The sequence below is a fragment of the Alosa pseudoharengus genome, unplaced genomic scaffold, assembly GCF_046254945.1.
Source record: "Alosa pseudoharengus isolate Yale_2024_CS ecotype anadromous, Long Island Sound unplaced genomic scaffold, YU_APseudo_1.1 YU_APseudo_1.1_scf_24, whole genome shotgun sequence".
Classification (NCBI taxonomy): Eukaryota; Metazoa; Chordata; class Actinopteri; order Clupeiformes; family Clupeidae; genus Alosa; species Alosa pseudoharengus.
The window spans coordinates 28,376,129-28,398,792 of NW_027468689.1; the positions used below are offsets into that span (position 1 = coordinate 28,376,129).

At 42.7% G+C, this 22,664-nt stretch overlaps 2 protein-coding genes across 4 annotated transcripts in view; both read left to right on the top strand.

Moving 5' to 3' along the window:
- The first annotated feature begins 550 nt into the window (after positions 1-550).
- Positions 551-11,574, top strand: cops4 (COP9 constitutive photomorphogenic homolog subunit 4 (Arabidopsis)). 2 transcript variants are annotated; one of them, XM_076303668.1, is made up of 10 exons: positions 551-649; positions 1,415-1,494; positions 1,833-1,984; positions 2,325-2,428; positions 3,105-3,258; positions 8,222-8,372; positions 8,962-9,132; positions 9,677-9,846; positions 10,325-10,409; positions 10,588-11,574. In XM_076303668.1, exons 1-10 carry the CDS (start codon positions 576-578, stop codon positions 10,719-10,721), a joined length of 1,275 nt encoding a protein of 424 aa, XP_076159783.1. In that variant the 5' UTR covers positions 551-575; the 3' UTR covers positions 10,722-11,574. The 2 variants fall into 2 exon arrangements, with proteins under 2 accessions (XP_076159783.1, XP_076159784.1); XM_076303669.1 differs by having other exon boundaries at positions 9,731-9,846.
- Positions 11,575-12,871: 1,297 nt separating this feature from the next.
- adamts6 (ADAM metallopeptidase with thrombospondin type 1 motif, 6) overlaps positions 12,872-22,664 on the top strand; it is a 53,731-nt gene continuing 43,938 nt past the window's right edge. Inside the window, exons 1-8 of one of the 2 annotated variants that reach the window (XM_076303671.1) lie at positions 12,872-13,261; positions 14,412-14,516; positions 14,776-15,229; positions 15,563-15,924; positions 18,679-18,853; positions 19,686-19,900; positions 20,148-20,231; positions 20,599-20,744. In XM_076303671.1, coding sequence (XP_076159786.1) covers positions 15,133-15,229; positions 15,563-15,924; positions 18,679-18,853; positions 19,686-19,900; positions 20,148-20,231; positions 20,599-20,744 — 1,079 coding nt within the window. In that variant the 5' untranslated portion in view covers positions 12,872-13,261; positions 14,412-14,516; positions 14,776-15,132. Of the gene's footprint in view, positions 13,262-14,377; positions 14,517-14,775; positions 15,230-15,562; positions 15,925-18,678; positions 18,854-19,685; positions 19,901-20,147; positions 20,232-20,598; positions 20,745-22,664 lie in introns of those variants that run through there. The other variant, XM_076303672.1, reaches the window with a different exon arrangement.

Below are 22,664 nucleotides of genomic sequence, written 5' to 3' on the forward strand. Positions count from 1 at the left end.
TTAAATTGTTCATATTATTACTGTAATTAAGGTCAATTGAAATAGTATCCTGTGTATAAAATGTAAAGCGCACTGAAAGACCATTGCGTGTGCTAGGCTATAAATACATTTGAACTTGAACTTTGAACAAAGCAAGAAAAAGGTTTGGCAGTCAATGCGTTAATTAGAGAGATTATCTCTAAAGACGGGAGGACCAAACTATTTGGTCACGGGGTAAAATAAAAACAAGTGCAAAGAAATAGTTGTTTAATTGTGTAAAAGCTATATTAGACTGTAATATAGGCTTAGACAAATTATGGTTTAAGTTGGGTAGCCCTTCTAGGGCTATTTTTCGAATACAGTAGGCTATGTTACATTCCTCTATTTATCTTATGCAGTGCAGGTATATTTGAGTGTGTTTAGAATTTACACAGTGTATTTCAATAAATTGTTTAGGCCTACTGAAAATACTCGCAGCTAAAAAAGCTTCACCCTCGCGCACACAGATCAGCTTGGAGGACCAGGCTGTCACCTCTAGTTCTACATCCGCAGATGCGTTACCTTCTTGAAGAGCTCGTTTGTTGATATTGGAGAAAATGGCGACGGGAGTTAGACAGGAGCTTGCCCAACTGATGAATTCAAGCGGATCTCACAAGGATCTCGCCGGCAAGTAAGTGTATTTTATCCACACTAAGGGTATATCGAGTTTCCAGGGGCAATTTTGTTTTAATCCACTGTATAATGGTAATGTAAAGCCCGAGCGGATGACAACACTGTATCAGACTTGCATGCTGACTTGCTGATGAGAAATGCCAGTTAGCTAGTTAGCAGCTAAACATTAGCGTTACTCAGACTTGTTTTACCGGTGGTTATCTTAAAATTGAGTCAGTGTGAGGACAGTTGAATGTATATTTAGTATAGTTTATAACATGTCGTTACGCCTGATCACAAACATGGCTGAATAATGAGTTTTGCAGGAAGGCATTTCAAATGCCAAGGGAACAACTTGGTACTTATCAATGAGCTAGCTCTTAGCTTGCTAGTTTGTATTCCAGCTATGCTGGCTGTTTTACCGGCTAGCTATCCTAAACCATCACGACTCTGTTTACTGCTTGCAAGTTTTGACAGGGTTATATAGTTAGATTTGTGCATTTTCTTCTACAGGCAGCAAAACAGTTGCATAGATACATAATGGGATAACTTACTTAATGATATCCTAGCTGGATTGATACAGCCAAAGGTAACGTTAACGTTGCATCACTGACATTAATGTTGACCAGCACTAGCTAGATAGTTAGCAGGCTATGTTACTCAACTGTTTTCATTTTGGGACAGCGAGGAGAAACGAGATTCAGTTTCATTTCATATGATTATGATCGGATTCAGCAAAACGTACCACCTTTAGGGATCATAGCATTTGCATTGTTTGTTTCAGATATCGACAAATTTTGGAGAAGGCTATTCAGTTCACAGATGCAGAACAATTAGAATCACTCAAGGCCTTTGTGGAAGCTAGTAAGTAAAGATCTCCTTTCCGATTAAAACTACACTCTGCATGCTCGGTTTATTTACTGTGGATAAAGTTTTCTCCTGTTCTTACCTTTAGTTCAATATTACACCAAAAGTATTTTCTCATACACCACAGCTTGTTTATATGGTAGCCGTGTACTGCAAATATATTTTGCATGCAATACAACAATTTCGTAGAGGTCGCATATGGAGAGATGTACAGTGTCATCATAGAAACCTGACTAAAACGTAGGTACACTGAATAGTCACTTTTCATACCACAGGTTCCTCATATGTGTTTCTGCACTCTTTCTAATGTCACCATGTCCGTGCTCTTTTCTCAGTGGTCAATGAGAACGTCAGCTTAGTGATCTCTAGACAACTACTGAGCGATTTCTGCGCACACCTGCCCAACCTCCCTGACAGCACGTCCAAGGCCGTCTGCCATTTCACCCTGGAGAAGATCCAGCCCAGGGTCATCTCTTTCGAGGAGCAGGTGAGTGGCTACACAGCGACTTTATCCAGCAGGAGCCCTCAGGAATACGGAAATATCCTCTGCTCTAATATTGACCGCACAGCTTTAGCATCCCTGTAGATGGGTTAAGCACTAAAACTGGATTTGTCACATTTATTGCACCAGTTGTACGCCCATTGATATTTCCTCTATACTATACACATTTAGAACTAGTAACCCAGTGTATTAATGGACAAAAGGTTAAAAAAGGCCCATGAGGGGCTAAAGGGTTGCACTCAAATGAAAGTGCTTCAGGCAATATCTTAGGCACTATCCACCTTTCATGCTTTTCCCAGATGAAAGCAAGTGCTTGTGTTTGCAGGTGGCTTCAATAAGGCAGCATCTGGCCACAATATATGAGAAGGAGGAGGACTGGAGGAACGCTGCTCAGGTGTTAGTGGGCATTCCTCTGGAAACAGGACAGAAGTAAGTGGATATGGCTCACACTCACTATCAGCTATATTCCCACTCACTATCAGCCATTCACCCATACAAGAATGTAATCCAAGTTTTAGAGTTCCAGTTATGAAAGTGAAGATTTATAGTTAAAGGTATACTATGCAGGTTTAGGTATTTTTGGCAAGTGTAGAGCTCCCTCTAGAGTCGCGATGTAGTCATATGTTACTTCTCGTGACTTATCCCCCCTGTACACAATGCAAATGCTTTTGTTGTGGAGGTGAAGGATTAACAACAGGCAAAAACTATCTCCAAAGAGCTATATCTAATGACAAGGTAATGTTTCATGATTCTCGCGAGGTTTGGCGGGACGCAGCTCTTGGAAGTTGCATGGCTGGTTTTCTCGGTAGGGACTTGCTATACGTCTATGCTGTATAGCTATGCTAGGTGAACGATTTGCCTATTACAAGTTCGTTTACCATCAAATTGGCTTCATAAAGGTGAAAATCTTGCATAGTGTGCCTTTAAGCATCAAGATGGAGTTCTGTAAGAATAGACAGTGGTTATTGATGGGGAGTTAGTGGCTGGTACCTAAGGTTAAAAAGGAGGGTAGTATTGCATTGATAAATACTTTGATGTATACTTTCAATTAATTGTAGATATTGTAGTTTGTAAAGACTGAAAATTGTTTTTCTTTCCTTCTCAGGCAGTATAATGTTGATTATAAGCTAGACACATATCTGAAGATCGCCCGTCTCTACCTGGAGGACGACGACCCTGTCCAGGCGGAGGCCTACATCAACCGTGCCTCCCTGCTGCAGAATGAGTCCACCAACGAGCAGCTGCAGGTTCATTACAAGGTACCACTACTACTCAAGAGTGCTTTCTGTCCAACCCACTTTTCAGGCTAGATTTACCCTGAGATGGGAAATTCTGAGATTTCAGTTCCAGTGGGTTTAGTCAGCACATCACTCTGAGTTCAGCTAGTCACCTGACTAGTGAAAAAAGCCATCATCAATGGAGCTCAGAAACCATTGTAACCTGTTAGAAAATGTTACCCCACCTCCTACATTACTCCTTTATGGGTCATTCCATGTGAAAACATCCAATATCGGGGTTTCATGTACATGGTACCTCTCAGATTTTGCTGAAAAGCGGTGAAAATATGCCTTATGTTACCAAACGAGGGAATCTAAAGTTTCAGGTCAATATCTCAAACGGTTTGCCCGTGGCGTCCATTTGAATTTCGGGTGCCACGGCCCTAATTGACACATTGGAATTTCACATTTCATCCTTTGCCATTTTTGGAAGCCCATAACGTCTAATAGTGGTAGAAGGCTGGAAACTGGTGTGGTAGTTGATTGTAGCATGTACTACACAATTCTGGAGGCAGAATCAACATTCCTTACTGTTTGGGTGAGAGGTGGGTCACCAAAGTCCTAAAAAATGTTGACGGCATGTGTGATTTTTCACTTTTTGGGTGGCCGTAGCACCACAATTAATGATCATATTTATTCTAAACAGGATTATTTGTTATATGTGGGAACTTTGCTCTTGCCAAAATTAATTTGAAGTGTATGGTACCACTGGTGGGGGTTTCATGGGGGTCCAAAAAACCCTTTCCGGCAGAGGTGACTCTTTTGGAACCCCATATTTGGACCCCCAAATGACCATGTGGGCACTTGATGATCCTAATGGTATTTTTTACCAGATAAAGATACATATTTGTTCTTTCTTTTAATGAAATAAAATGTTTGACTATGAAGCTCCATAATATGAATTTTATTCTTCATAATGCACCATTTTGGACATTGTTTCCAGAAGTCTGGAATGTATATCAGGGAAAATTAAGTGATGATAAAGCATGAAAATAGTGGAAATAGCTATGGAAGTGGAAGTATTATCCTCAGTGATGGCAAACAATTAAATACTGAGACTGTCACGGATTAACCCCTTATCCCCCACGAAAGAGACCCGCCATCAAACTTTTAAAGAACTAAATAACAAGAATGTTAAATAGTGTAAGAACACTACAAATAAAAGGGAGTTTTTCCTTGCCCCTGTCACTCTCCAAATAAAATTGAAAATTAAATTGAATAGTGTCTTTAACTATTATTCAAGAAATTGTGGAAGCAGTGGCATAATTTTGTCATGGTCCTTTTGGTCAAGTTTGTATTGGTGAGCACTGTGTCCATAGATGTCTGGCACACTGACACAACAAATGATATGTTGGAATGGCACCCAACAGGGGATCTGTCTTTAGTCCTATGGCCATGTGAGGATGTTGTTGACATCCTGAAAACGGCTGAAATGGCTGAAATGGCTGAAAACCTGAGTTTTGTGGCTGATCTGACTGCGAGTGTTCTGCCTATTCTGAATCCGATTGTTGTCCTGCATCGACATCTGTGAATATTGTATCCTGTGATATTATTTTTATCCGTATCTTATTTTTGGAAATTGGTATAAAGCAATGATGCAATCATGTTCCACTGATCCTATTGGCCGAGGCGTAACGTCTCCAATTCGTATGTTTCCTCGTGTTTTTTAATATCTTCAGCACTAACAAAGAAGAATGTAATGTTCTTAAAGATATTAAAAAACACAAGGAAACGTGCGAACTGGAGAGACATTACGCCTTGGCCAAAATGATCAGTGGAACATGATCGCATCATTGCTTTATTTCAATTTTGAAGTTTGATGGAGGGTCTCTTTCATGGGGGATAAGGGGTTAATCCGTATTTATTTGTTTGCCATCACTGAGCATAATACTAAGTTATTTCCACTATTGTCATGCTTTATCATCACTAAATTCTCCCTGATCTACATTCCAGACTTCTGGAAACAATGTCCAAAATGGTGCATTATGAAGAATAAAATTCATATTATGGAGCTTCATAGTCAAAAAAATTATTTCATTAAAAGAAAGAACAAATATGTGCCTTTATCTGGTATAAATCCCATTGGGATCATCAAGTGCCCACATGGTCATTTGGGGGTCCAAATATGGGGTTCCAAGAGAGTCACCTCTGCCAGAGAGGGTTTTTGGACCCCCATGAAACCCCCACCAGTGGTACCATACCCTTCAAATTAATTTTGGCAAGAGCAAGGTTCCCACATATAACAAATAATCCTGTTTAGAATAAATATGATCATTAATTGTGGTGCTACGGCCACCCAAAAAGTGAAAAATCACACATGCCGTCAACATTTTTTAGGACTTTGGTGACCCACCTCACCCAAACACTAAGGAATATTGATTCTGCCTCCAGAATTGTGTAGTACAGGCTACAATGAACTACCACACCAGTTTCCAGCCCTCTACCACTATTAGAACAGACGTTATAGACTTCCAAAAATGGCAAAAGATGAAATGTGAAATTCCAATGTGTAATTTAGGGCCGTGGCATCCGAAATTCAAATGGACGCCACAGGCAAACCGTTTGAGATATTGACCTGAAACTTCAGATTCCTTTGTTTGGTAACATAAGGCATATATTCACCGCTTTTCAGCAAAATCTAAGAGGTGTCATGTACATGAGTGGCTGAGTTGGCGTGGAATGACCCTTATTGCAATGGCTACTTTAGGTGGGAGACTAGACAGTTCTCATACTGAAGATAGCCGACAGTTTGAAAACTGAAACAACGGGTATCCACGAGAGGGATTACACATTAGGGATTACACGAGGCCACTTTTCCTGGGAATCCTGGGAAATCAACTTTATTTTTTAAAGACGCTTTTCATGGCCCCAGCGGTGGCACGACTGGCTGAGGCACCTGCACCGTGCGACAGTGACCCGGGTTCGATTCCCCCCCCCCCCGTGGTCCTTTCCGGATCCCACCCCGACTCTCTCTCCCACTCACTTCCTGTCAATCTCCACTATCCTATCTACTTAAAGGAGAATTCCGGTGTGATATTGGGCTGTATTTTGGGTCACCAGCGCATGGCGTAATACTCGTTATTCACCCGCGGAAAGTTGAATTCGGTATTTTGCACGTTTCTTTTTTAAGCATTGCGCCCAGGGGTGTGGCAATTAACAACCTAGGGAGGGGACTCACGCATTGTCTAAAAATCGCTATCATACACCACCTAAACCTGGTCAGAAGTCAATGGCGAGTTGTTCATATGCTATTTTAAGAGCGCATGTCAACAGTCATATTGGCAGGTACACGCACCATCCTTCTATCATTCATGAACGCACACCAGCGCACGTCCATGCAAAGCATTAAATTGCACGATTACAATGGGAAACATAATTAGAATAGAGATATTACGAAATACTTTGCAAATTTGCAAATTGGTAATGATAAATGTTAAAAGTGATTAGGGGAGAGGCGAGAGACACGTATGGAGCACAGCTGAAGACGCACTGTCATGAGATATAAGCAACTCCTCTACAGGATAAATGTTGTTTTATTCAGTCATTTGAGCAACATTAGGGTAAGTGTTGCTTCTTCCAGCCTATGTTTTCGATGGTAACCCATTGTCAGTCAACAGTGAAAGTAACTGCATATAACTGTCTTGTCGTTGACTGACTCCTTGGTGAAGTTAGTTTCACTTTGCCAATGAGTTCAAATAATAGACGAGTGCTATGCTAGGTTTTAGTAAAGCATGGTTTAAGAATGACTATTCCATACGGTCTCGCAAGCAGCCTCCTTCAAATGCGCCGTTGAATGCCAAAATACCGATGCATTTATTTGACATATCGCGCGTTGCGCCGTTAAAGGGAATGACAGATGTCATTCTCATTGGTTTAAAATGATGTTACCCCAAACACACCCATATGACTGATTAAAAGACCTAGGAACGCCTTGTTACGCCATGCGCTCCACTTTTGAGAACGAAACCCCTCCCAATGTGAACTGGACATCCTACTAAATTTGAATAGACTTTTGACGAGTGACGATGCACTTTAGAATGTCATGATAGGGCCCATAGACCATAGAAGTGTGTTGAAACATGATACCGAGTGTGAACGTATGTCTCATAGCCCATCTCGGCTTGTCCCCTGCACTCCAAAATCTGGCGCTAGTTAGCCGATGCTACCAAACGCTTTTTCAATGGTGGTGCTTCGGCATCGGGCTAGCCATGCAAATAAATCACTGTTTTATACCATTTACGAGGCTCAATGTATCTCCACACTTCATTGGTAGACTTCGGAGGGCCCTGACATTTAATAAAAATAAAAATAATTCAGTGGAAATGCATGGATTCCAGTTTCTTCCAGTAGCAGCAACTGGAATCCATGCATTTCCACGGAATTATTTTTGGAATCTGATCCCTTATCATACCTGTTCATTCTTACTCGTCGCTCGACTTATCGTGACTAAATTCAAGATGGCTGCAAACGCTAAACTTCGTGAAGATACTGTCTGTATAAATCGTCTTGTAAGTAAACTACCAGTGCTTTTTCAAAGTTATGGTAGCGCAGTAATATAGAACGAAATGCGGTCAAGGTGTATGTTTATGCTGCCTTTTACAACGGCATCAAACGTGATTCAGCCAATCACAATCAAGGACCGGAACTATCAGTTTTAGAAATGTAAATCAGATTAGGCCAGTCATAAAAAGAACCAATGTTGAAATGCACTTGCAATTAAAACAAGAACCCTTTGGCCTGACCATCGGTTTCCTGTGCACAAACTAAATTGTCATGAACTGACATCACTTCTTTTAGTTTGCAACTCCCTTCACATATTTATGTTTTCTTTCTTTCTTCAAGTATGCTTTCAAGAACCAGAGTTCACCAATAGACTCTGCTCTCAGGCAGTTTCAGATTTTTGTGACATTGTCCACGCTTTCTCTGCCTTCTTCTATCATTGCAGGTGTGCTATGCCAGAGTCCTTGACTACAGGAGGAAGTTCATCGAGGCAGCACAGCGCTACAACGAACTCTCGTATAAATCGATCGTCCATGAGAGTGAGCGGCTCGAGGCTCTGAAACACGCTCTCCACTGCACCATACTAGCCTCTGCAGGTAGGACCCCACAGCTCTCTGACATCAACTCTGGATGGTTATATGACCTTTGTTTATTCTATACATTAGTTAAGAGACAGCAAGGTTTACTCTGTCGGCTTATGGAGAGGTTGGTCCTCATGTGAGGTCTAAGGTCACTGTTTGATGCATTGTTTAATGTGATGATGGTTCAGTATTGGGGGCATGGGTAAGGCTGATGAAGGACTAATGACGTGACCCCGACAAAGTCCTTTTAGGCAAGTCCCTCCACTCGGTGGCCATATTGCAACACTTTTTGGGCACTTATCGTGCCTGTATTTCGGCAGAAATGCATGTGCGCAAGCCTTCACGACACCAATCTTGCTCCAGCGGCGAGATCACAACACATGATTGGCACGATGTATTCACAACACAACACATGATTGGCTCAATGTATTCACATGTTGATGTTTTGCCACGGTAGGGGAGGGGTATGTGTAGACAACTGCCATATTGGCGTTACAAACTAACTCCATGCATTTCTATGGAAGATTTTGAGTGCTGTGTCTCCTCATTAGAAAGTCTCTGACCCCGAGCTGTGTGTGTGTGTGTGTTTGTGTGTGTGGTACAGGTCAGCAGCGCTCCCGTATGTTGGCGACCCTCTTCAAAGACGAGCGTTGCCAGCAGTTGGCGGCCTACGGCATCCTTGAGAAGATGTACCTGGACCGCATCATCAGGGGCAACCAGCTGCAGGAGTTTGCCGCCATGTTGATGCCCCACCAGAAGGCCACCACTGCAGATGGTGTGTGCCCAACACTGAGTTTGATACAGTGCTTCTGTCCCAATGTGGTCTGTTGAGTTGTATGCTGTGGAGAAGATTATATGATAAAACTGATTTCAGCCTGACGCAAACAAGAATGGTATGATGTATTGTCTGCCTATCATTATCGGAAAATAAGTTCTGACAAGCGAACAGGACTGATGGGCCTTGCTTCATTCTGAAGGGACTTATTTTCCAATATTAACCAGCCGACAAAACGTTATCTTGCTATATCTTGCTATACAGCTACTTGCGAAATTGAGAAAAGAAACTTCACGCCATGTTTTTAAAAATATAATTATTATTAATAATAATACTAATAATAATAATTGATGTCTAAAAAGGGCAATTGTCGAATTGGATTGGTCGTTGTGCTCAATAACCTCTTTGGTCAATCAGAAAGAATATTGATAAAACCATTAAATTATACCTACACTGACTGTTTGAAATTCTGAAGTTTTTGACAATGTAAGTAAATGTTATGGAAATGTATGGAAAATGCATTTATGTTCATTTACCCATACAGCTGTAGACCTGTTACCAACTGAAAGTCACATGGACTCTCCTGCTGCTTCCTCAGGTTCCAGCATCCTGGACCGTGCGGTGATCGAGCACAACCTGCTTTCAGCCAGCAAACTCTACAACAATATCACCTTTGAGGAACTAGGAGCTCTTCTGGAGATTCCCCCAGCTAAAGTAAGCTGTCCAAAATTTTTGCCTGATTTAAATATGACTTCATTTTTGTGTTAATCGTGTTTACACACCGACTCTGACATTTTTTTTAAAGTTTTCAGAACATGTTTGATATTTTGCAATTTTCACATCCATATAGTGTCAGTGAATGAGGTTTCCTATTACAGCATTTTGCATGTAACAGATTGAAAAAAAAGAAAAGTATAAGAAATCGCAGATTTCTGTGTGGAAAGCCCAACTCAAACTCAGGAGATCATTGAGTGGGTGCCATTGCACCAGGAATTCAATATATACTTCAACATATACTGTACTACTTTACAACAATGTGTGTTGTGTTTTGTAAGTGGGAGTTGCTGATATCAATGTCATGGTTGAATATTGATTCTTTACCAGCTCAACTCCTTTAAGTAACCTGGATATTAGGGTAGGATTTACTGTAAATGTATGTATTATAATTATTATTTTTTGTCCCTACACACAGGCTGAAAAGATTGCCTCACAGATGATTACAGAAGGTCGTATGAATGGATTTATAGACCAAATTGATGGCATTGTTCATTTTGAAAGTGAGTACTGCTTGATGATGTTGTTGCAAGTCTTCATCTTTATCTATGAAAGCATCTAAGTGTTTTATTGAGTTTTTAAGAGTTTCTTACTTTGTAGAGCTAGTGCTAGTTGTAAGAGCTTCTTCTAACCCTGACTAGTCTGAAGAGTGTCTGACTGTGCTCTTCTTCTCTCCTTTAGCCCGGGAGCCGCTGCCCACTTGGGACAAGCAGATCCAGTCGTTGTGCTTCCAGGTCAACAACCTGCTAGAGAAAATCAGCCAGGCAGCTCCAGAGTGGACGGCACAGGCCATGGAGGCCCAGATGTCCCAATAAGGACCTTTCATCCCTGTCCCCATAGGACACCAATACAGACACACTCACAGTCTCACACACACACACACACACACACACACACACACACAACTGCATATGAGTGATCTATACACAACACTGTAGTCCATCTGTCGGTCTTGGTTTTGGTGAAGAAAAACCAGGAACTTTGAGCCACTGCTCCTTGTCTCCACTCTAAAGTAAGATATTGGTTTAGATGCACACTGGCATTGAGAGACTTGGATGGACAGCAGATGATTTTTTTTTTTCCCCCATGTGAAGCATCGCTAATGTAAACTGTAACTGTCAGCATCTCCATGGTGAGCTCTCTTACATGTCAGATATATCATCATATTGCTTAGCCAAATTGGAGAAAATAATGTTTTTTTCTTTTTTCCCCTAGTCATCCGTTACAGGGCTAATATTGATTTGGAAGACGTGTTGGTGCCCTAATGCCTCTAAATGTCTGGCTATCCAGCACGTATTAAATGTTCTACGTTTGGAACAACTGGCTTTGTTTTTTAATGTGACATCATTTGGATAAAAGCCCATTGATTACATGGAAAACAAATGTAAAGAAATGAAGCCGATCTCACAACAAATACATGGAACTCTCATGTTAGAGTTGGAATATGGGTCACAATTTAAGTTATAAATATGTGTGAAATTGGTAGTCCAGTAAACTTTGTGAAATGGACCGGGTAGACCTTTGGGTAAAAAGAAATGTTTTCTTCCATTCAGTAGCATCCCCCATTTATCAATGATATCTCATTGTCTGTTCTCAAAAATAGACATAAACCGATTTTATGGACAATTAAAACCATGCACACAAAAACAATAAAATTCTTGAACTTGATTTTTGCAGGACTTTTTTTTTTTCATCTTTTTTTTCATAACCTGCTGGTCAGACTTGTTGATCAAAGCTAAGCTTAGGAACTGTAGACCCCAAGGTATGTTGTACTCGGTTGTAGTCCTCATAGGTACCACAAGGTGTCGCCACTTTCTCACGGTAGGAAAATGTGTGCTTCATATTGCTGGGATGCAATAATCACCTCCAAGCATATGAATCTAATGGTGCATTCATGGCACTTCGGAATGACAAGGACCGCCCCCGTGGCTACTTTGTTTTTCCCCACAGCAAGTGTTCATGTGCTTTGCCGTCGGAATGTGTGACAAACACAGATGCCACAACAAAGGTTAAAACATACACTCACCAATCCTAAATAAACAACTGCATTTCCTTAAAATATAGTGTAAGACGCTTGTGTAAGAAAGATATGCAGCTTTCAAGTGACAAATACGGCAAATTCCCAAGTTCACATTAAAACTGTTGGACATGAAAGGCCACATGGACTACAAACGAACTACAACGTGACGACAAAAGTGATGACGAGCCCCGAACTGGGCAACTCTGTTAGCAAAATCTAGCCCCAGTTTCCGACCTCTGACTCACATATTACGTGACGTGAATGACGCGGAATGATGATGTTTTCACTGGGAAAAAGGTTTTTCCGAAGCCCATGAACGCTAGGTAACACTAAGGATAATTGTGTGATGTTACAACGCTCATTCAAGCTTAAACTATATCGGAATAAAATGAAGGCATGGATTTAAAAACTAATTTAGAACCCTTTCATTTCAGCAGGCCAAGTTAAAGCTTTTTGTCTAAAATGTTTGCAACTGTAAATGGGCCTGCTAGTTAACAATTAGACAGTTTAAAATGGCAGGGAAGGTTTTTGTTTAGGAATTGTTTATTATTATTATTATTATTATTATTATTTTCTTTTTAATATATTTTCCATTCAAACTCGACAGTCCTTAAATGGTGGCCTGGAAAAAATTCCGACAGGTGAGACATGGTCTGCATTAGGTCTAGTGTGAAATGATGTTCTCTACAGCATGGAAGCCCATATGCTACTTAAAAGATGCAGAATCCTTGGATGACAATTTCTCTGTCCCAGACACTGCGCCCAAATTGTAGGCCTAGGCTAGCCTACCCCTAAGTAGCCCCCCCGGTGTCACGTGACCTGACATGCGCACTCTGTTCAGCACATCTGTATGACGTCAGGTCGAACCTCCCAGTGTGATGCTGCCAATTTGAAGCGGCTCTTGGCTTGGGGCCGGCCGACCTATTAAAGAGGGCTACTTCTGCTCAACTAGCTGTCCTGCATGCAACGCTCCACTGTGTATCTGTGCTAGTTTTTGCACAAGTAGAAAGGCCAAAGAATTTGCGACAGCAAATAAACAAACAGACACCTGGATATTGCCGTACATTGAGAGCGATGTGCATGCGAATAAAATGTTTTCTTCGTTAATTTTGAGCAATGTTAATTAACGGATAATCGTTTTGCCAGATCAGTTGATACTGAGCACCTCACCACCGCTTTGAAGGACAGTCACCGTATTTGTAGGCATCAAAGTCTGATGATGGCTTAAGCGGAGACAGTGGGGTAGAAGAATGATGAACTGAGCCGGGAACTTCAGTGCGGAAGAAGTCCATTGTCTGTCTTCTTCTTTGAGTGTCTGGGACAATGAAGATGACGGTAACTATATGTTTGTACAGTCTGTCTGCACGCCGCTGCCATGGGCATTTCTTTAGGTTATCTGCCCACGAACAGTAGGAAAAGATTGATGCAGATGCAGTCTAGTGTGTAGGCTACGGTAGACATAATGAAAACTTCCGATGCTAAACCCAAGAGTTGGAGTAGAATTTACCCTGTCTTTTGCTAAGGCTGATAGCCTATAAAGTTTGTTACTCTGTGTCTCTTGTAACGGGCACGTTTACGACAGTCATCATCTTGATAGACATAGGATGAATATGTGCAAATGACAGCCGTTTCAAACAGGGCTCTCTGGTTAAATTAAAAATGTAAACGTAAGAATGTCACGAAGGCTAGAGTTTGTGACTTGGTGAAGCCAGAAAACCAGACAAGACCCCCTGGAACTGTTCCAGACGTTAGTGTCGGACTGCATCAGAAGAGATCAAGATGCCTAGATCAGCAACACAAATACTCAATCATGCATTAAAGCTACCGACACCTACGTCTGCTGTTAATCCAATGAAAGTTTGCAAGTCCATTGCCGGCCATCACAAATTGTACCCGTCATTCTTTAAAAAAAGAAAAAGGGAAAGAAAAATAAAGTCTGGACATACGTCAGTGTGTTCGGTGCCTTGAAAGTTTTACCCAGACAACTGTAGCCTACAATCGAGTATTTTGTCGATGGATTTTAAACGGCAACATTTGTAGCCTACAGTCTACAAAACGAAGTGGACTGTAGGCTGTATATTGAGTGCGACTGGTGCATTGGAAGGCAATACGTGCCAGCAGTCTGGGTCAACCACACTTAAGCCAAGTAGATTTAGTTCTGCTGTCTGCGTCTACGAGGAACAGAAGTTCTTCCATCAAACCTGATCCACGTTTACGCCCTCCCTGTGTTTTTGGACGGTTTCGCACAAATGGATCCGTGTAGGAATTTACTGCCATGCTGCTTTGTAGATCCTCACGGGATTCCCTTTTATAGATGACTAGGGCTTTTCGTTTGGTGTGTTAAGTGCTGTTGTCTGAAATTGTTGTTGGCAAAATATGCGCAAGTCTGGAGATCTTTATGCTCCCCTGCTTTGTAGATAGCCTAGTTATTTTCCCTGGAAGCTGTAGGCTAAAGATCTGTGACCATTTTAATTAATTTCTTAAGGTCAACATGAACTTGTCCTCCAAATGCAGTGCCTCATCAACATGCTGGAGCTGAAAACTGAAAGCCTGTTACGTCTTTGATGAGAGAAGAAGTGGGCACCTTGAGGTGGGTTTGCTGATGTTAGTATAACCGTGAATAAGTGATGTCAAACTGAATGAGCAATGTGAACTTTACAACACACATTTAATCACATTTTTGATTGTTGTTGTTAATACATGTCAGCATGCATAAAACAAGACAGTACTGGAGTAACACATCCAAAAATCAGTTCATGTTTGTTAGGCCTATGTCAGTCTTTTATATTTTTTCTGCTATGGTTTATTATTTGGGTTATCACTATTTGCAATCCTTCTGTCTTTTTCAGCCCAGCAGATGGATAGGTCAAGACAGGCTCCCAGTATAGATCTGCTGCTTTGGAATTACTTGAAATAAGCAAACAAGGCTTGTTGTTCTTGTTGTCATCATCGTCTTCTCCCATGGCTGGCGCATACGCTGGGGCTCACACAGTCCCCACCTGGAGCTGCCCCCAGTCTGCAGAGCTGTGAGAGCGTGGCTGCCACAACACAGTGCACACCGCAGTACAGACCCGTCAGTGATCGGCCGGCATGGCTGTGTTATGGTGCAGCACTGGACTGAGCAGATCCTTGTAGCCCACCTGTAGCCTCCCACCCCACCCCGCCAACCCCCCTCCCCCAGCCCCATGCCAGATTTTCTCTAAATTATGGAAATTTTGTGGAAGACGCTGACTTGGATATTGAGCCTAGCAATGGCCGCTTCAGAATCTCAGAACTACAATAGACTCTCGCATAATTCTCAAGGTAGGACAGAGCCTCTGTTTCTTTATGACAATGAAGGCACATTAAGTGACATGAGTACTAGTGTTTTACCCCTCTTTATGTCAGGGGAACATATTCAGTGTTCAAATATGATATCCACTATTTAATTTAACTAACGTTGTTTTGGTAAATGATGCAAGCCAAGTAAAAAAAATGGCAGTAGTTCATTGTAGAAGCCCATGCCTATCCATTCCTGTTACAGTCTACTGTTATGGTCCGTTCTGTGTTCGTCCATGTTATGGTGTCAAGTTTCTGTTCTACACTGTTCATGTCCCTCACCCACATCTTTCTCCCTCTTTTCTCTCCTCCACCTAGAGGAGTTCCTGACTCGTCTGGAAGACTACCAGGTGATAGTCCCGTTCCGGGTCAGCAAGACTGGCGAGTTCCTCAGCTACACTGTGAAGCAGCACCGGCCGGGCCGCCGGCGCCGTGGCACAGACCCGGAAGAACCCGTCGTGGAACCCCACGTCTATTACCGCCTGTCGGCGTATGGGAAGCACTTTCACCTTAACCTGACTCTAAACCCCAACCTGGTGTCAAGACACTTCACTGTGGAGTACTGGGGCAAGAGTGGACAGGAGTGGCGTCATGCCATGGTTGAGAACTGTCATTATGTTGGATACCTACTGGACCAGTTCAGCACCACCAGGGTGGCTTTGAGCAACTGCAAGGGCTTGGTGAGTACTAGTGTTATTTTGGAAAACTTCAGGGTGAATTCGAAATTTGAATTTGAAATGTGAGCAGTATTCTACAAGGTTGCTTTGCATGGTGATCTACTACATTGTAATAACCATCATACCTAACATCCTTGGGCCTTCGTTCCCAGTGATGGTGTTATGGTGTTATGTTAACTGCTTTTGTTGTGGTGCTCGACTATGCAGTGCTCGGGTAAATGCTGCTTCTCAAAAAAGATAAGTGATTTAAATCACCATTCACAACTTCCCATCCAGCCTGTAGAAGCAGAGTAGTCCAAACAGACAGCTCCTGAATCCAAAGAAGCTCTTGCGAAAGCTGTGTTGGATTTTGAAATCTTACTGAAGAACGGCCCTGCCATGGAGCAGAAGCGACAATTGGACATATGCAGAACTTGTAAAAAGCCCTCAGTGGTGTACATGAGTCTGCGCAGTCTTGTGGGAAAACCCCCAGTTAAGTTCTGTATTTGAGTACAGTCTGCGTAGTCTTGTGGAGAAACCTTCAGTGGCGTAGCCTACCTGAGCGGAGTCTGAGCGGAGTCTTGCTAAGAAGGCCTTACTGGTGTACCTGAGTGCAGTGTGCATTTAGTCCTGCTGGTCCCTCATGTCACCGCATTTGCAGCCTCATCACACATTTCATCTGAAGGGGGGACGTGAGGGTTTGCTGAGTTGGCATTCCATCACACACAAGTGTGTCCGCGAGCATACACACACACACACACACACACACACACACACACACACACACAAACTAAGAACGCAGAGAGCGAGCCTCAGTATCTGAGTCATTTGATGTTGTCTTTAGACGTCTCTCCCCGAGAGTAACTGGCCATTAGGGAGCCTTCCACCACGAGAGTAACGTTAGCTGCCTTTTGAAAGAAGACATGTTGGATTCCACTCCTTGTTTCTACAACACATGGACACGCCGCACACACACACTTCCATGCACGGACACACACACACACACACACATAAATCTTTGGGAATTTAGAGTCACTTCGCCTGGTCCAGAGGCCCGGCTCGAGGCCATTATGTTTCCACAGACACAGGCGCTTGCAGCCACACTAAAAGCCTGAAAGCAACATTCCTGTCGGCCCAACCTTTGACTGGAGGTCAGCATCGCCCCCCGTGTCGGTTCATTAACGCTGGCTCACCTTCCTTTGATGCTCCTCAGGGCTGCAGCTGCTAGTGCTGGCATTAGCCAGCTACCCCCCCCCCCCCAACACACACACACACACACACAACCATAACCACCACTCCCCCCCCCTTCACACACTCCACTTCATAAGCTCCTTATAATGAACCCCAGAAACTTGCCTGGCCTCACAACCTGCGACAGCATCAAAGAAGCATGCGCTGGAGATGCCCCTCACAAGTTGAGAATTACAGCTGATAGCTATACAAGGCCATCAAAGCCATGAGCAGCAATACCATCCATCTTAGCTGGCAGTTACTGCCACAGGTTGGACCTGGTCCCCTTGTGCTGACAAGTTTGAGAGCCTGTTGTAGCATTAGCAACTCCATGGCAGAGAGGCATGCATTCCACAAGTCTGCTAACTACAGAGCTTTCATAAAAATGTAGGATTTATGGATGATGACTCATTGGGACTCACTATTTATTTGTATTTGATGGTAAGCATGATCCAGCAGAAGGTGATCTGTCATACTAAGCTTCTACTATATGATCTGAAATGTGTTGAAGCCATAAAAGTTAAACAAGGTTCACACACACACTCACCCCTCCAGGAAGACCTAATCCTTAAAGCCAGGCAAGGACCAGTTTAAATAGTATGAAAAATGCATTATTGTTGTTGTAGCTAAACATATTGGCACCCCACACACAAGATCATAAATTGAGATAAAGTCTGCTTTACTTCATTCATTTTAATGAAGCCAAAAATGGAAAAACATTCCCCTGAAACATATCAGCGCCATAATCTCTCAACTTGCCAAAAAGCATACTTGAGTACTTTGATTTGTGCACCACAAGGTTAATGTCAAATGTGCTTTTGTTTTCCATGTGTAGCAGTTTATTTTTCCTTTGTCAAAGATTTTAATTGGTTTCATTGTGGTTTTACAGACTCTGAGAAGATGCCAATGTTTTTTTATAAACAGACTCTGAAGTACTTTTACAATTTATGTTGCACTGGGGGTGATTAAGAGCACCACACTGTGTGTTTTGGTTTGCTTCCCAGTAATGATGGTGTTGTTCTTGTATAATTGCTGGTGTGAATGTGATGTGCCGCTCTGATTTGGGCTGTTTGGTGTTTCTGCTGTATGACTGCAGAGTGTGTATAGCAGCCTCCTAATGCTCTCGGCATGGCTGTTTGTATGTACACATGATCATGCATGTTCTGCATGAGAGGAAATGTGTTTGCTCACCTGATACCTTAGCCCTGGCTGTTATCAGGCCCAAGATGTGAAGTAGACAGTAACCTTCTGTTGACGTTTAAATGAGAGTAATTGTTTACTCCCTTTCCCCTCCAGATAGATAGATAGATAGATAGATGGATGGATGGTAGTTGAAAATAGGGCATGGATGGATGGATGGATGGATGGATGGATGATAGCTGAACATAAGGTATGACAGGATTCAGAAGAGGAGTGAATGAAAACAACTGTATGTGGTCATTGAACTGCAGTAGTTTCTGCTGTTTTGTTATGTGATGTCTCTGTTGTCTGTGACTGCCTGATTATGTTTAACCTCTCGTTTCTCATGTTCTTGTTCTTCTCTACAAGCATGGTGTTATTACAACAGAAGACGCGCAGTATTTAATTGAGCCATTAAAGAGTATATCCTCCAACAATTCCAGTGAATTGAATCTCGAAGAAGGACAACCACACATTATTTATAAAAAGTCTTCCATTCCGTCACCACAAGAGCCCAGTGAGGAGTTCAGCTGTGGCGTTTCAGGTGGGTGACCCTCTTACATCCTCTGACAACAATTTCTGATCTTACAGTCACAGCACAGATTAGTGCTAATCAAAGTCTAGGATTATTGCATAGACACAGCAGTTTAGGATGACGGTGTAGGTCGGAGACAAACCCCTCCTGCCTCTGGTCACAGTGGGGCCTGTCAGTGTTACAAGGCCCCTTGGAATCATCCAAGCTTTCCCCCACTTTACGGCATCCTTGTCTATGGTGGTGGACTTCAGTGAATCTCAAAGCGGACCATCAGTGTAATTTTTAACGGGCTTAATTCATGATGGGAGCGAGAGAAGAGGCAGTGGCGCTGGTTTTTTGGCCACGGTGCTGTAGGTCACGGTGAAGACATGTCATGAGGAGGAAGCCGGCGTGCCCTGGCCTGCGTTATCTAATAGCCTTTTTTTTCTTCAGGCCACTGGGTCATAAATCTGCCAGGGCTTCCGGGTCTAACAGGCAGCTAGTGCTTGAGCACCTCACACCTCACATCCCCTGTGTTCAGATCAGACCAGTCCGATTTCACAAGTATCAAACTCAAGTATCAGACCCGTTCGTCACAATGATTATGCCTTTTCAAATGAGATCACCGTAGACTGTTACCACCCCTGCATTTTTCTCAGGTGATAACACGTGTAGCGTACAGTAGGCTTGTAATTATAACACAAAAATAATTACATCCTTATGTATTTCTGGCAGCCTTAGTGAAAGCCTGTCTTCCTCTTTCTCCCTTTTTCTCCCTCTCTCTCTCTCTCTCTCTCTCTCTCCCTCTCTCTCTCTTTCTCCCTCTCTCTCTCTCTCTCCAAATCCCCCGGACTCCTGTCAGACCTCACATGGAGCAGGACCCCCTTCCCTGCCACCACCCACACAGCCGCTAACAACACCCCCCCTTCGCCAGAGCCCAGTGGTGGTGGCCGGCGGCTTAAGCGCTCGGTCAGCTCGGAGCGCTTTGTGGAAACGCTGGTGGTGGCCGACAAGATGATGGTGGGCTATCACGGCCGCAAGGACATCGAACACTACATCCTCTCCGTAATGAATATTGTAAGTTTGACCCTGCACCACAGACTTACTGTCTCCATTTGTTGTACACTGTAAGTGTAAGTTCTGTAATTCATGCAGCAATCTGCCTCAAGCTTAATTAAAGATTAAGGATGCTGTGTGTTTTTACCACAATTACAATCATAGGTTAAAAAACTCGAAACCAAGAAACTTTTTCAGTGAGACTAGTCGGTGGCCCATGGATGCATTTTGTCTGACTTTGTGTCTTTTCTTCTTTTTTGGAGGTCAGGTTGCCAAACTTTACCGTGATGCCAGTCTTGGAAACGTTGTGAACATTATTGTAACCCGGCTGATCATCCTGACTGAAGATCAGGTATGTTGACTATGATGCAAATGTATTTTGTATACATTCTATTTTAAATAATCTTGTATTGTACATATACAGGATTCATACAGATTCAAGAACCGGTAGAGGTTCGTTCAACATCTTTTATGTAGAGAAGATGTGAACAGAAATGTTCAGTCTTGCATGATTGGCGCTAAACTTTCAGCATTGACCTGTCTGTCTGTGAAAGTCATAAGGACCAAGACTATCATGATGACTGTCTGTGGCTTGTGCTCTTTGGTTCTTTGTTGGTTGTGAGCACGGTTGTGTAAGGCAGATTGGATTTACACATGTAATGGACTTTAACTCTTGTTATAAATCTGAGCGTGACCATTGAGTGTATGCTCTATTCCAGCCAAACCTAGAGATCAACCACCATGCTGATAAGTCTCTTGACAGCTTCTGTAAGTGGCAGAAGTCCATCCTGTCTCACCAGGGAGATGGGAACAGCATTCCAGAAAATGGCATAGCTCACCATGACAACGCTGTTCTTATCACCAGGTAGGTTTTGGTCACCCAGTTTCAATCACGTATTTGGAGTTTAAGAGTTTGGTTGAGCTTAGTTTCCCACCAAAGACTGTTCTATGTATTGGACATTTCTCTAAGGTAGTATTTGAATATCTGTATCCCACAGTTTTGTGGTATATGATGTAAGTACAGTATCGGTGTATGGTATGATGATATGTGAGAAGTTTCATTTTAGAGGCCTTGAGTTCAGACAGAGCAGGCTAAATTTAGCCCAGCTCCCCAGACTGCCTATTTAGTGCTAATTTCAGATGAGACGTTGGTCTGTGTGCCAGTTTGGCCGTATCATAAAGTAACACTTCTCTCATACTAAAATCACCAGAGCCCTGACTGAACTAACAATAATAAAATAAAATAAAAACCTGATCTGGTCTTGCTGATTAAGTGTTGATAAGATGTGAGATGATGCTAATTGTGTTAATATGCTATGCTAAGTTCATGTGCCCCTCTTAGTAAGCTCTTAGAGGCTACTTTTCCAAATTACATCTCACCTTCCAGCTCCTTCAAACTCATGCAAATGTTCAACTGCGTTCTTTCAAGCATACCAGTCATGCTACAATTTATGGGTGGTAACTGTGTTGTTGCAAAACACTGTCATTACCTGCAATAGACCTTATTGTTGCCTGGCTGTTTTGGCTACATAACCCTAGCAACTGAAATATATATTCCTGGCCTGTTTTGTCTAAGGGGGTGGTTGTCCTTTTAATGACCCAAAGCCTCTCTTCAAATTGTGTAAACTGTACTTGTATCAGTCATTAGTTTGCAGTTCTTTTGAGTGAGCGTGCTCTCCAACCTTTTTTTCCTTTTCTTCTAATGGAATGCAACCTGTGAAGTGCTAGCATGGCTTTGCTCCCGATAGAGGAAGCGTGCCATATTCTCCCCTGTAGGCCTTAGCCTTATCGGACGTAGAGGCTAGAAATTTGTGCAGAACAAAAGAAATCACCGAGTCACATTTCATTGCTCTGAAGGATAAATATCATCTCTCTCCTGCCTGATCTCTTGCATGAAGGTAGACAGCGCCGGGATGCGAAAGTGTCTTTCTTTCTTTCCTCATTTTCTTCAATCTATCCTTCTTTCTTTTTTTATTTTACTTTTCTTTCTCTGTGTACATCTTTCTCCTTGTATCCTGCATGTTCTCTTTCACCGTCTCCCTCCCTCTCCCTTACTGCCGTGAACCCTGCGAGATCCTTGCCGAAGATCACCCCTCACCTCTTAAAGCTCTGCTAAAGCAGAGGAATGGCTTTATTGGCCTTACTTAGCCTCTATGGGCCCTGGGCTCCTGACTGATGAGGCTCCAGGGAGCTGACTGCCCGCTCTCTCTCGCTCTCTCTCTCTCTCTCTCTCTGGGCTCTGCATCATGGGCACAGCCCCCAAGGAGCCGGTCTGAGCCTTGGCGTCCCCTCCGTATGACGTAGGATGACCCCGGCTCTCTGGCTGGGGCTGAAGTGCAGGGGGAATGCTATAGCCTTGTTTGGAATGTGAGTAACAGAGACAAAAGAGTAGAGAAAGATGGAAAGAGAGAGAGAAAACGACAGAGAGAGAGAACGATAGACAGAGAGAGAGAGAGAGAACGATAGACAAAGAGAGAGAGGGAGAGAGCACAGCGGGAAATTAAAGAAACTAAATCAAAATAAACAGTTGTCCTAATGAGGTCAAGGCTGGTCGTCCTGGAGACTGTAACTCTTGGTTTTTGGAAGGCATCCACCGCTGAGGCAAGGGGTCCAGGGGACCAAAATTAAATTTTCGCTGTCCTTGCTTTTTAATACATTAAAAGCCTGGCTGTGATTGAAGTGCTTGTGCTCTTTTAACAAAACGAGTGTATTGTTAATGTTTGACATAAAAGCATCATCTGAGTGTGTGTCTGTGTGTGTGTGTGTGTGTGTGTGTGTGTGTGTG